Raw genomic sequence first — 14,464 nt, forward strand, 5'->3', positions numbered from 1 at the left:
CTCTCTCTCTCTCACTCACACACACACACACACACACACACACACACATATACAAGTAGTTATTGTGGAGTTGTTTAGTTGGCTGGTCACAGGTGGTTGATGACCTTGGGCTCATAATTTACTGTTGCCTTAGTGACTAGTGACAAGTGTATACGAGTGTATACTATGGGTGTGACTAGAGCCAATCCCTATGTATGCTGTGCAAGACATACCCCACGCAGATCACTAAACAGAAAGCTGTTGGATGGAGAAAGTGGGAGATGGAAATAGCATCAATATAATTTGATTTCAGCACCGATTTAAAATATTTCAGGCCATGCAACTTGTGTGCAATCCAAAAAAGACTTATGTTGTCAGTGAAATGAGTCCATAGATTCTCTGGCATTTTTCTATATTATAGCGTAACCTCTTTATAACATTTTTAAAAGCCGTTGAGTCACACTGAATCAACATTAGCTGACTTATGCCTGTCTCTATGACAACAATCTTTCATAACCTTAAAGGAGAGCTGCTTGTCTTTTTTTCCCTTTAAAATGTATGTACAAATTTCATAGTCATTGACATTGGGTGTCTGTTTCATTCCGGCATACACATACTCTTACTCATAAAATCTCTCTGTCGTAGTTGGACCTCCATACAGATTGTTTCTCAGGGTTAAATTCTATTCTTCAGAGCCCAATAACCTTCATGAAGAGTTCACCAGGTAAACAACAGTTGTCATATATGCCTTTTCTTTGTCTGTCGTGTAAAGCTCTTTAATTAATCTGACTGAGATTTTTAAAGGGATAGTTCACCCAATTAGTATACAGTTTTTATATTGCCCATTTATCAACCATAACATGAAAATAATTATCTGCTTATCATATTCGCCAGATTTTTAATGGTTCATCCCTTATATGTATGGTATCGTATCTGCACTATAATATTTGACTTTGACCACTTTTTTTGCAGGTATCTCTTCGTACTGCAGCTTAGACAAGACATACTGTCCGGCAAGTAAGAAATTACGCTTACCTCACAGTGAGACGTGCACAAACATGCACACGCAGTGGAAAAAGGGAGCCTTTCATATCCCCCTTATTGCCCTGTGTCACACCTCTGACCCTCCCTCTGTTACGTGCACACACAGTGAGGCAGGGTTTCTACCGGGGTCCAATAAAAGCTCTGTTTCAGTGTGTATAATCTGGGTCTGGTCTCCTGGGTGCTGCTCTGCTCCTTTTTAATAAAAGGAACTCCAATGAGAACCAACACACAGCTTCTAATTTAAGAGCACAGATACACTCCGACACACTTTCCCACACAGGGGGCACACACTTTCTTACATAAACACAGGGTCTCGTCATCTCACGTTTTACGGAAGTGGATTTTGACCATTGTTTGAAAACTGTCCATTGAATGCTTTGAATGTTACCTTTTATATGCGGCAAACACATTTAGTGGCTGTTTTAAGGGTCATTATTATCATCATTAATCACCCCCATTTTGTTCAAATCTGACTTACTTTCTTATGTGAAACAAAAAAGATGTTTGCCTCCACGATATCCTTTCATCTCCACGTAATGAAGTGAATGAAACCTGCAGCTATCAAGCTCCAAAATGATGCACTATATTGTCTTCTGAAGTGATGTAGTTAAACATATTTATGATATTGCTTCAGAAGATTGAAATACTCTTGAGTGTGAGTACAAGACAACATTTTTAATTTTGGGTGAATTATTTTTTAATCAGCAATTTATCAGCAATGCATGATATATCAGTTATCAGCTGTTATTAGAGATTTTTCAATTTATCTGTATGTGTCAGTGTTCAGTTTTGCATGGTCATTTCCTCTATTTTTACTTTTCGATTACCTTGCTGCTCTGCTCCTTTTTAATAAAAGGAACTCCAATGAGAACCAACACACAGCTTCTAATTTAAGAGCACAGATACACTCCGACACACTTTCCCACACAGGGGGCACACACTTTCTTACATAAACACAGGGTCTCGTCATCTCACGTTTTACGGAAGTGGATTTTGACCATTGTTTGAAAACTGTCAATTGAATGCTTTGAATGTTACCTTTTATATGCGGCAAACACATTTAGTGGCTGTTTTAAGGGTCATTAAGTCTCTTCTTCTTCTCCAAGCAGGTTAAAGTGTCCATATGATGTGACTGTGGAACTCGGAGCTTATTGCTTACAAAGTGAGTTCTGTGTGATGTATGGGCAGTTTGGACTTTTTTTTTCATGTGTTTGCATATTTATACCAGATTTTTGCCTTTTCATTTCCATTTCTTTCTATTTCATGTGTTAATAGGTGAACTTGGGGATTGTGATCCATTAGAACACACTATTGTGTTGGTATCAGAGTTTCGCTTTTCACCCAAACAGACAGAGCTGATGGAGGCGGATATTTACCACAAATGGGCTGAGTGCAGGTAACCCCATCCGAGTCAGTATTTCTTATCCCTACCCTACACTCTTAAAAATAAAGTTTCCAAAAGGAGGTTTTTGTAGCAATGCAATTTTGGGTTCCCCAAAGAACCTTTAAGTGAGCAGTTATTTAAAAGTACCATTTTTGTTCTGAGTGTGAAGAGTATTCTAATAATCTGACGTAAATTTTCCATTATATAGAACCTTTTGTGCAATAGAAAACTTACATTTAGAGGTTCTTCATGGTAGCATTGGTGCCATTAAAGAACCTTTATTCTGGCAGCAGTACTGCATGTCCTGATATACAAGTTGATTGAAAGTGAAAGTACTATGCAACTTGACTAATAATAGCCAATCAGAAAACATTTGTGACCCTGGACCACAAAACCAGTCTTAAGTCGCTTAGCAATAGCCAAAAAAACATCGTACGAGTCAAAAATATCAATTTGTTTTAATGCCAAAAATCATTAGGATATTAAGTAAAGATCATGCTCCATGAAGGTATTTTGTAAATTTCCTACCGTAAATATATCAAAACTTAATTTTTGATTAGTAATATGCATTGCTAAGAACTTCATTTGGACAACTTTAAAGGCGATTTTCTCAATATTTTGATTTTTTTGCACCCTCAGATTCCAGATTTTCAAATAGTTGTATCTCGGCCAAATTTTGTCATATCCTAACAAACCATACATCAATGGAAAGCTTTATTTTATTTATTTATTCAGCTTTCAGATTATGTATAAATATCAATTAAAAAAAATGGACCCTTCTGACTGGTTTTGTGGTCCAGGGTCACATTTAATGTTTAATATAAAAGCACTGAACCACTGAGCAAGCGACCAACAAAATGTAGTTTCACAGTCTGGTTAGGACAGAAAGTAAGATTGACAGATATTTACTGCTTGACGCTTTGCCACATTGCACGGTGTAAGATTGTGCTTGTGTGTTTTGAATGAAGGTTTGATTGACTGAAGTGTCAGATTTGGTCTCACTTAATTAGATTTGGACACTTTCATTTGCTAGTGATAATCACACTCGAACTGTTTACATGCATTGAACATGAACTGAAAACTAGGCCTCCCTGTGGTTTTAATTAAATCCTCAGCTCTGCATTTGACCCCGTTTTAAGAGCAATCATCAGAGTCAGTGTGCTACTGTACAAGTACGTGCTCAGCTGAAGAACTTTCCCTACAGATGAGCTGTCGCATTTGTTTAAATGTGTCTGGATTGTTTGTTATTCTTGGAAATGAAATGTGAAATGTTGAGACTTTATAGACCCGGGGGTTGAAAATATTCAGTGCAAGACAGAAATAATGGCTTGAATTGAATTCTTGCAGATTTTGTCAGCCAGTGTAGATATTTGAGCAGAGGTATCATGTGAGAGGATTTCCAGGGGTTAATAACAATTGCTTGATGGGACATATGGCAAATGCTGTCAGGCTGTGCAAGAGGGAGTTACTGTAGTCTAGCCATGAAATGACGGGGCGCTGGACAAAGAGTTGAATGATGAGTTATGGTGTTCTTTACGGCTCATTAGTTTGAATGTTCACCAGAACATCTCTCTACAGGGGAATGAGTCCTTCTCAAGCTGAGCTGAATTTCCTGAATAAGTGCAAGTGGCTCGAGATGTATGGAGTGGACATGCACTTTGTGAAGGTGAGATCACTCCCTTTAGTTCATTTACATCCTTCCAGTACTTGGATTTCAAGGATTAGTTTTAAGATCGTATTCAAATTCTTGGTTTCATTATCTTTCATTATACCTTCACAATAGGAGAATTATCTCCAACAATAAGAGCTCTATAATAATACTGTACTTTACAAAGACAATATTATACCCCATAATATCTCCATTACATCTTTCTATATTAGTATTATACCCTGTTAAAAGCTGCATTTATTCTTTTACAACAGCAGCTGAATTGATCTTTATCATAGCATTATCAGAAGTAATATCCACCTATTCATCAATCAATTTAATGCATCAACTCTTAATAGTACCTGTGATATCAGTTGGTAGTACTCTACTGTTCAATTGTTTTGGGTAGGATTTTTTTTTTTTTAAACATTTTCAAATAGGGCTGCACATTATCATCATTAATCATTCAAAGTCCACATATGTTATTCTGCGTGCTTAAGATGTGTTTTTATTTCTACAGGTTATCTTAAGGGTTTTTTCCATTGTTTTAATTTGAGTTTTAGTGTAACATTATAATACCATGCATATTTTTACTTTTTTATTAAAAGAAGAAACCAATCCAATGCATAGTTCACATTTGAGGCTTAATACTATAGAAAAGCAATAAAGGTTTTTCAGTTAGTATTTTCAGCTGGTTTATTTTCACTAAAAATATAGCATGCCGTTGCTTCAAACAATGATATAAACATAATTCATTGTAAATTGTGATAATCCTAATTAATAATTGCAATTGCAATTTCAAGGGAATAATCGACAATTATGATTTTAGTTATAATCGTGCAGCCCTACAAATAAATTAATTATTTTATTCAGCATGGATGCATTAAATTGACCAGTTTATGGTGTTATAAATATTTCTATTTCCAATAAAAGCTGTTCTTTTGAACTTTCTATTCATCAAAGAATCCTAAAAAAATGTATCACCGTTTCCACAAAAATATTAAGCAGCACAACAGCTCAACATAGATAACAACAATAATTATTATAATAATAATTACATTGTAAAATATATAAAAACAGAAAAGAGTTGTTTAAAATTGTAATAATATTTCACAATATTACCATTTTTACTGTATTTTGGTCAAATAAATGCAGTCTTATATAATAAATGAGCATAAGAGAACTGTCAAAAAATAAAAAATAATACCCAACCCAAACTTTCGAACGGTAGTGTATTTATTATACCTGTTCAGTCAAACCTGTGTAATATACTTGTGAGATGGTGTGTAAAAGTGCTCTATACTGACGTGCAGGGACGGGATGGAGGAGAATATGCTCTGGGACTCACACCAACTGGAATCCTTGTTTTCGAGGGATCCAGCAAAATTGGTCTCTTCTTTTGGTGAGATTCACAGATACACCCCAGTTGTTCTGACCAGTAGCTGGGTCTTGACCCTTCAGTCATGGCTGATATTTTCCATCTCAACATGATGTATGTAAATGTTTCCATTCAGGCCTAAAATAACCCGTCTTGACTTTAAGAAGAACCGACTGACATTAGAGGTGGTGGAGGATGATGAAAAGGTAAGTTTTACTTACACAAAATTGAACTCACTTATCTGTGCTCACACTCTAGACCAGACTCCTTCAGCCTTGGTTGATATGTTTACATAAGCTGGTAAAATAATCACTATTGCCGTGGAGTCATACTTGTACAATACAATTTAATATTGCTTAATACATTTTAAGGTGGGAGAGACAATTAAATATTTAGCTGAACTTTAGCTTTGTTCATGCCAAGTTTTTCACATCATTTTTTTTAATTCATTCATAATTTAATATAAAATAATTTTAATATTAAAATACAATAGTAAAACATTAAAACATTCATGAATAATTTGGAAAGCCCTGTGCTCTATATTTTTAAGTGCTCTAAAACTTTCTTTTGCACATGTATTGTTTGTGCATGCAGGGCCGAGAGCAGGAGCACACGTTTGTGTTTCAGCTTTCGAGTTCTCAGGAGTGTAAGCACTTATGGAAGTGTGCAGTCGAGAGCCACGCCTTCTTCCGGCTCAGACAGCCAACCCACAACAAGAGCAACCACAGTGACTTCACACGCCTCGGCTCGCGGTTCAGATTCAGGTCCATACACACACGTACACCTATTCTGGCAACATACTTACACTGTCGCCTTTTTTAAGTGTCATGTTGTTTGTGTTTACAGTGGAAGGACTGAATATCAGGCCACACGCAGTGGTAAAGTCAGGAGAGCAAGCACTTTTGAGAGAAGACCAAGTAAAAGATATCCCTCACGGGCCCAGTCTATGGTCAAGGGTAGGTCTGTGCCGTATCTTCTTTCAATAATCAACCTAATGCATCTCTGACATGCTTAATCTGTGTGTCTGCCCTGCATCTGACTCCGAAGCCTTTAAATGCTCCTTTATTACAAGTGCCGCATCACATCACATATGTCATGTTTATATGACTGCTTTTGTCTTTCACAGCCATAACTCCAGCAAAACATCCACATCTAAGGTAAAGCCACACAAACACAATTGTGAGCACTCTGATATAAAAACATGCTTATTTAGTTATTTTTGTTGTGCTTGAGTAATGTAGAATTATTTTTGCTTTGATTGTGTAATCAAAGTTTCTCTCTCCATTCTGTAGTGCACAGACCAGCCCTGAATCAAGCTTAACACCGGTACTCTTTCAATATCCTTCATCCTTTATATGATTATTTCAGTAAAAAATAAGTGTGGGGATTTAGTAGCTACATCAGGGATATTTAGACTGGTGTTCTAAGGCCTTTTTATTTTGTACATTTTTTTAGGGCTGTCAAGATTTTACATATTAATTGAATATGTTTTTATTAAATGATATTTTTAATGTTTTCAATCTGTTTTTTATTTTTAAAGACTGGTCCAAAATGATGGTTGAAAAAAAATTTGAAAACTAATATGAGATGGGGGAAAAAATTAATTTCAGTGCTTTTAGTATCGCCTTCTCCAAATAAACTTTGTGTTAACTCGCATATGTAATTTTTTATTTTTTTACAAAAATTTGCAAGCAAACGCAAAGTTTCTCAGGGAAATGTAAAGTTTTTTTTCAAGAGAAGGCACAAGCAAAAGTTTTGCAAGAGAGTGCTTCTCAGCAGAACACAGTACTTCAGCGAGAGAATGCGAAAGCATTTAAATAACATTTTTCCTCTCATCACAATTTTTTTTCCCCATTATCATGTCCCTTTAGGGGTTCTGTAGAAAACCTGAGCCTTGTGACTCACTTCTCCAAATAACATTCAGGGGAAAAAATTATGCGCATAGCATGATAGTTTTTTTTTTAAACATAGACTGATATTAACCGACTAAGTTCTTAATGCTGAAGTAACTGGCAAGAGGCTTCACTCATATGAATCATATTTTTTCTGTTTCCCTCCAGTATAAGCACAACATTCCAATTGCACAGGAACCCTGGAAAAGACCACATCCGTCTAGTCTGACCCCTCCCCTATACATACAGCCTATGGAACTGGGACACGTTCCACCACCACACAGGTATACATTTTATCTACCAAAACTGAAAGATAAAGCCTCTGCCAATCTTTCAGTTTCTGTAAAAAAAAAAAAAAAAATCACAAAATGTAGGCTGATCTCATCTGTGTTTCACCTGCATGTACATATGTGTCTGATTTAGACCCTCCAATGTGGACAGACCCCCTGCGAGCAGTAGTGGGTTTGGTGAGAGCGGTTTGATTGAGCGCAGTGGCAGGAGTGTGTCAATCGTGCACAGAGACAAAGTTATGACTGCGCTGTGAGCATGTGAAAGAGTGTTTGGATGAGCTGCTCACCTTTGTAAAATAGATCGCTGAATGCTCGCATCCAATCACAGTCTGTCATCCATCTGCATCATCACACCTGCAGGAGTCTCATCCGTTGCTTGTGATCATCCACCATGTGACATGTCTCAACAGACCAAATGCATCCTGAATGCTAAAAACTTATTCAGCATATGTAGACCTTGATGTCTGACTCTGACAATCTGCATGTTGATGGCTTTTAGAGTTTTGCATGATTTACGATAAAATTTAGAACTAGCAAACTACCTGAAAGAGGATGTCAGGATATGTAACTGCTGCTGTTGTGGCTTTATATTCTATAGCAAGTTCGCTCAGTTTTGTCCCAACGCTACTCTTAACACATCAGATCCATCTCACCAAGCTGTTAAAAATTATGGACTAAAAATTAAGTGTGCAACAACTTCCAGAAGCCAGACTGAGCACCGTTGTTCTAGATTATAGCCTATTTTATCATTTTAGTTCATAGATTTGTGCATATTATGTCTGAAAGTTTACTTTTAAGTGCAAATCACTTATATAATATGCCAAGCAACTCACTGTTTACAAACCCTGCTTTACTTAATTTAAATTCACCTTGAAAGTACTCGTGACGGCTGTTTTATATGTGCTACTGATCATTACGTATTTGCTGAAGTGTTGAGTTAGAAATCCATCGAAATCCGTTCAGTCGGCAAGGGACGGGGGCTTTTAATGATTACAGACTGCTGCAATGAGGCCTGCCTTAATAAATGTGTTTACACTAATTGACTCAATTTTATTATGTAAACACTTGACATTTGCTTCTCATTTTTGTATTAACATTTGCACTGTTCCATTTTCTGTTTAATAACACCATTTGCATAAACAGTTGATGTTGTTGGTCCATCCATTGAAATTACTTTCATAAGCACTGTTATTATATTAGAAAGCTGTGTGCATGTTTCTGCATGTCATTTTACTGTGGTTATTCATAACTTGCTACTTGACAATAAATCAATAAGTACCAGCTCAGGTTTGCATTGGTCATGTGCTGGTGTTAATTGTGTTGTGAATGCATATAGGATCAATAAAGATGACGCATGCCATTCTGTTGCATGTGTGAGTGGGTGTGTAGATATGTATGAATTAACTTGAGAGCCTCTTGTTCCCTAAATCTTAACCTCATACAGACTAAAATAATGTGGGGCTGTCACATGTACCATTGTACACTGTGTCATTGTTTTATAGTTTCCCTTTGAGCACTGCAGACACCCGGAGGTTTAGTGTGGAAGAGAACGAAGCTCCTCATTTTGGAAAGATCCATCGCTGCTACCATCGCCATGGATACGAAAAACAGGAAGCACTGTGCCTCACGACAGCTAAACCTAGTGAGTCCTGAGTCTGACTACTTGACTTGGGTGCTGCTATTATATATGTTAAATAATCAAGAACTTATATTTGTCTTCTTACATTTTGAAGACATATTGTTATATATTTGGTCTATTTTTGCCCCGCCAATACAGAATCAAGGTTCGCGTGTCTCCGAACAGCTCACGCTAGTGATTCGTGTGTTAGAACGGTTTGAACGAGTCTGTTAAGTAAATGATTTAGGCTACGTTCACACTGTGAGCCTTAGTGCTCAATTCCGATTTTTTTCTCAGATCCGATTTTTTTATGTAGCTGTTCACATTGTTGTTTTAAATGTGGCCAATATCAGTTCCCTCTCGAGCTTTCACGAGACATCACGGAGACATTTCTCCGTTATGGGAACTCCTTCCCTTCCAACCTTTCTTGAAGTCCTACTGGCTGACGCCAGTCCAAATGACTGGCCAATTGTCGCGAAGTTTGCAAATCGCATGCAAATACTGATGAGCTCGAGAGGCAGTATAAAATGCGGTGCACGCGACAATTACGTCAGAATCTTCTACTTCACCTGCTGAATTCACTATGGCAACAATCTGCAAGATCTGCGCGGGACCAATCGAGCCGCCGGATCAACACGACCACTGGACGAGTCCGACTGCGGGTATTGAGCGGACCTGCCGGCCCGCGTGCTCCAGACCCGCTGCGATGTGGCTCGCGGCCTATTCGGGGTGAGGCCCACTGCCGCTGGTGGGCCCTCCCGGTGACGGGAGCGTCGTCTTGCCTCTCCGCCAACCCCAACGGTCGCCCCCCCCCCCGGCCTCCTTCCCCGAGGACTGCTTCCGCCCTCCTTCCAGCATTGCGGAGTTTGTGTCCTTTGGCCAGGAGGAAGGGGATGACACGATGTCCATCTCGGCCTCGGAGAGGGAAGATTGGGCGGGATCAGAGTCTGATCAGCCGGACAGCATGGGGACCCCAGACCTCCAGGAGGAGCTCATGAGGGTTCTCTCGAAGGTTGTCCAGGAGTTGGAGCTTACCTGGAGTCCTCCAGAGGAGCCTGCCAGGAGTAAGCTCGACTCCTGGTATTTCAGGTCCACCCGGAAAGCTGACTCGAGGGCGTCTCGGACATCAGCCTCCCCTCGAATTCGTGCAGAACCACCGCCCACCTTGCCAATAAAGCATATGCGTCTGATGTTGAGGCGGCTTCCGCGCTACACGCCATGGTGGTGCTGCACCGCCTGCTCCTGCAGGCGGCGTAGGGCGGAGCCCTCACGGTGGAGGCTGTTAAGGATCTTAACAGGTGGAGAGTGCGCGAGCGGCCCGGCTCCCAAGCGCCACAAGTTCATGTGTTGGAATGTTTGTGTGTTGGATGTTCATTCAATAAAAATGCATACATTCTCACAAAAAGAGCTTTTTCCTCCTCACTCAGTCAATGCAGTGCCGCTCGCCCCGCCTCAGAGCAGTGCAGAGCCGCCGCCCACACACTCGCCGGCGCATCCAACGACCAAGCCGCTAAAGCCGCTATGTCAGTTCCTGAGCGTGTGGGAAGTTATTCCGGGAATCTCGCGCTGGCTACTCGGTGTGATAGAGCGTGGGTATACCCTTCAATTCAGACGCAGACCACCCCGTTTCAATGGCGTGGTGCAGTCTCTAACATTGACTCGAAATGCCCTGGTTCTGAGACTAGAGGTATGCAGTCTGCTCGAAAAAGGAGCAATAGAGATAGTCCCTCCGAGCGAGCTGGAGAGCGGGTTTTACAGCCGCTATTTCGTGGTACCCAAAAGAGACGTGGGACCCGGGACACGCTAGTCAGCCATATAGACACGCTGCTTCGTCACTTGGAGTCCCTAGGGCTATGTGTCAACATGCAGAAGAGCATTCTCGCCCCGAGTCAGTCTATAACATATCTGGGAGTGTGCTTCGACTCGGTGGAGATGAGAGCCCGCCTCTCTCGGGAGCGCTCGTCGGCCATTTTGTCTTCCCTGCGCCATTTCAGACTGGGCAGCTCGGTTCACTTGAAGGAATTTCAGAGGCTGCTGGGACTCATGGCGTCTGCTTCAGCGGTATGTCATCTGGGTTTACTACACATGCGCCCGCTGCAATTATGGCTGAAATCTCAAGTCCCTTGGACGGCGTGGGCTTCGGGCCGTTTGCGCATCACGGTCTCCCGCGGCTGCATCGAAGCGCTGAAGCCATGGCGCAACCCAGATCTCTTCAGCCTAGGGGTTCCCCTGGGCTTGGTGACGTCACGCGTTGTGGTCACGACGGACGCATCGACTCGCGGCTGGGGAGCAGTGTGTGAGGGCATGCCGACTTCGGGGCTGTGGTCAGAACCCCAGAGCCGGTGGCACATAAACCGCTTGGAGCTGGAAGCAGTGTTCTTAGCTCTAAAGGATTTTCGGCCGCAGCTGGAACAGCGACAGGTACTGAGCACTCGCCGGCGCTTCCAACGACCAAGCCGCTATGTCCGTTCCTGAGAACGTGGGAAGTTATTCAGGGGATCTCACGCTGGCTACTCGGTGTGATAGAGCGTGGGTATACCCTTCAATTCAAACGCAGACCACCCCGTTTCAATGGCGTGGTGCAGTCTCTAACATTGACTCGAAATGCCCTGGTTCTGAGACTAGAGGTATGCAGTCTGCTCGAAAAAGGAGCAATAGAGATAGTCCCTCCGAGCGAGCTGGAGAGCGGGTTTTACAGCCGCTATTTCGTGGTACCCAAAAGAGACGTGGGACTCCGCCCGATTCTAGATCTCAGGCCCATCAACAGAGCGCTTTGCAAGCGTCCATTCAGGATGATAACGCTGAAACAAATCCTGGCGCAAATTCGCCCCGGGGACTGGTTTGCGTCCGTGGATTTAAAGGACGCATACTTTCACATTCAGATAGCACCGCATCTCCGGTTACTATCGTAACCTCGGTTCCCTGAGAACGGGAACGAGACAGCACGGAGGTCGCCGTGTTCGCTGCTCGACCAGCTAAGGGGCGTTCAGTATCAGATTCTGACGTAATTGTCGCGTGCACCGCATTTTATACTGTCTCTCGAGCTCGTCAGTATTTGCATGCGATTTGCATACTTCGCGACTCAAAGTGCATGGATGCAGCACTTTCCCCTCTCAGAGCGAGTGGGATGCGCGTTCGTCAACTATCTGGACGATTGGCTTATTTTAGCTCAGTCCCAGGACACGCTAGTCAGCCATATAGACACGCTGCTTCGTCACTTGGAGTCCCTAGGGCTATGTGTCAACATGCAGAAGAGCATTCTCGCCCCGAGTCAGTCTATAACATATCTGGGAGTGTGCTTCGACTCGGTGGAGATGAGAGCCCGCCTCTCTCGGGAGCGCTCGGCGGCCATTTTGTCTTCCCTGCGCCATTTCAGACTGGGCAAATCTGTTTTCTTGAAGGAATTTCAGAGGCTGCTGGGACTCATGGCGTCTGCTTCAGCGGTATGTCATCTGGGCTTACTACACATGCTCCCCCTGCAATTATGGTTGAAATCTCGAGTCCCTTGGACGGCGTGGACTGCGGACTGTTTGCACATCGCGGTCTCACATCGCGGGCTGCATCGAAGCTCTGAGGCCGTGGCGCAACCCAGAACTCTTCAGCCGGGGGGTTCCCCTGGGCTTGGTGACGTCACGCGTTGTGGTCACGACGGACGCATCGACTCGCGGCTGGGGAGCAGTGTGCGAGGGCATGCCAGCTTCGGGGCTGTGGTCAGAACCCCAGAGCCGGTGGCACATAAACCGCTTGGAGCTGGAAGCAGTGTTCTTAGCTCCCCGCTCTCAGGGAACCGAGGTTACGATAGTAACTGGAGACGTTTTACAGTGTGAACAGATCATGGTTCTGGACTGACCCGCATGCGCAAAATAATGATACGAACAGGGTTTCCAGGTTTACACAACATAATCCGCCCAATTGCTTCTCAAAACTAATCCAAAACTAGCACAACCATGTTCAGGCGAATAAATCGCGTTAGTGTGGTCGCGTAGACCCACGAAGTTGAAAAACATTGCGCGCAACAGTGGAAAAGTAGCCTAATTCCGCGGAGAAACTGGATTTGGCAACACTCGCGCAGCGCGCGGTCATACGGAAGTAAACACGGAGGACATAAAGTAAACAATTATGCGTTTATTTATAGTGTGATCTGCTACCGAATCCGGCGAAATTATGTGCAGGCAATATTATAAATAAAGACAAGGATGTGACAAAATACAGCAGAGTCTTTAAGCTTTTATGATACGAGCCCTCATGTTTTGTTTGTATATAGAGTTGTCACTGTAATTCTTATGAGTTCTGACACATTACACTTCCACTGATTACTTTTCGCAACTGTCTTGATAACTTTGGGCATGTAAAAATCTTTGAAGTGTTTCCCGTCAGTGCGCAATTATGACGAATGTCGATCTAGAGTGACGTAAAAGTCGCATGAAATCCAACATGACTGTTGACACTGCGCTCGCATTGCAAAACATCTGACATGTATCGGATTTAGTATCACATATGGAAGTGGCACAAATCGGAATTGAAAAAAACGGATTTGGGCAACATTTGCCTGCAGTGTGAACGTAGCCTTAGTGATTCATGTATGGAGATAGAATTGTTGCATAATCCCAAATAAACAGATTATGATAAACAAATAAATGTAAAGAGATCAACAAAAATTAAACATATTGATAAATAAATAGAATGGGAATCCACAAATATCTATTTATGTCACAAACACAACTTTGCCTGGCATTCATTTGAGGATCTTGAAACATTTCTAGCATCAAGCCACTGACAAATCCACAAATGTGTGGACTCCACCCACCATCTACTCAAGCAATCAGATAACAGCCACACTTCGCTGACCAATCGTAGCACGTTCTCGCTTTAACCAATCACGTTTTGCTGTTATCTGATTGGCTTGAATAAATGGTGGGTGGAGTCCAAGGGGTGATCGCGTTCCATGCGGCTGGGTGGGAAGGTGGCGATTTGACCCAAGGTCCTTTCACACACAAAAACAAAGTAAACTATAACAATAACTATTAGCGTCCACACCAACGGAAAGTAACGTTCTGATTAGTATGTAAGCGCTGTTTGTCGCTTTAAAACCTCAAGATTTCTCACACCAAGGAAGATAACTATAAAGTTTTAATATTTGTTCTAATTCTAGGAGAATAGGAAAGTTCACAGCTATAACACTAGAACGAACAACACAGAGCAACAATATCTTCGGAATCACTTAAAAAAAA

General features: G+C 41.8%; 1 protein-coding gene across 1 annotated transcript in view; it reads left to right on the forward strand.

Moving 5' to 3' along the window:
- Window positions 1-14,464, forward strand: part of LOC107657605 (band 4.1-like protein 4B) — a 25,866-nt gene that overhangs the window by 5,966 nt on the left and 5,436 nt on the right. The window contains exons 4-16 of the mRNA XM_016445759.1: window positions 625-703; window positions 952-996; window positions 2,133-2,185; window positions 2,299-2,419; window positions 3,986-4,073; window positions 5,369-5,457; window positions 5,570-5,639; window positions 6,028-6,197; window positions 6,280-6,389; window positions 6,560-6,590; window positions 6,726-6,759; window positions 7,494-7,609; window positions 9,118-9,257. Of these exons, the coding sequence (XP_016301245.1) occupies window positions 625-703; window positions 952-996; window positions 2,133-2,185; window positions 2,299-2,419; window positions 3,986-4,073; window positions 5,369-5,457; window positions 5,570-5,639; window positions 6,028-6,197; window positions 6,280-6,389; window positions 6,560-6,590; window positions 6,726-6,759; window positions 7,494-7,609; window positions 9,118-9,257 (1,146 nt within the window). The remainder of the gene's footprint in view (window positions 1-624; window positions 704-951; window positions 997-2,132; window positions 2,186-2,298; window positions 2,420-3,985; window positions 4,074-5,368; window positions 5,458-5,569; window positions 5,640-6,027; window positions 6,198-6,279; window positions 6,390-6,559; window positions 6,591-6,725; window positions 6,760-7,493; window positions 7,610-9,117; window positions 9,258-14,464) is intronic.

Source organism: Sinocyclocheilus anshuiensis, unplaced genomic scaffold, assembly GCF_001515605.1.
Source record: "Sinocyclocheilus anshuiensis isolate Anshui unplaced genomic scaffold, SAMN03320099.WGS_v1.1 scaffold43, whole genome shotgun sequence".
Taxonomy (NCBI): domain Eukaryota; kingdom Metazoa; phylum Chordata; class Actinopteri; order Cypriniformes; family Cyprinidae; genus Sinocyclocheilus; species Sinocyclocheilus anshuiensis.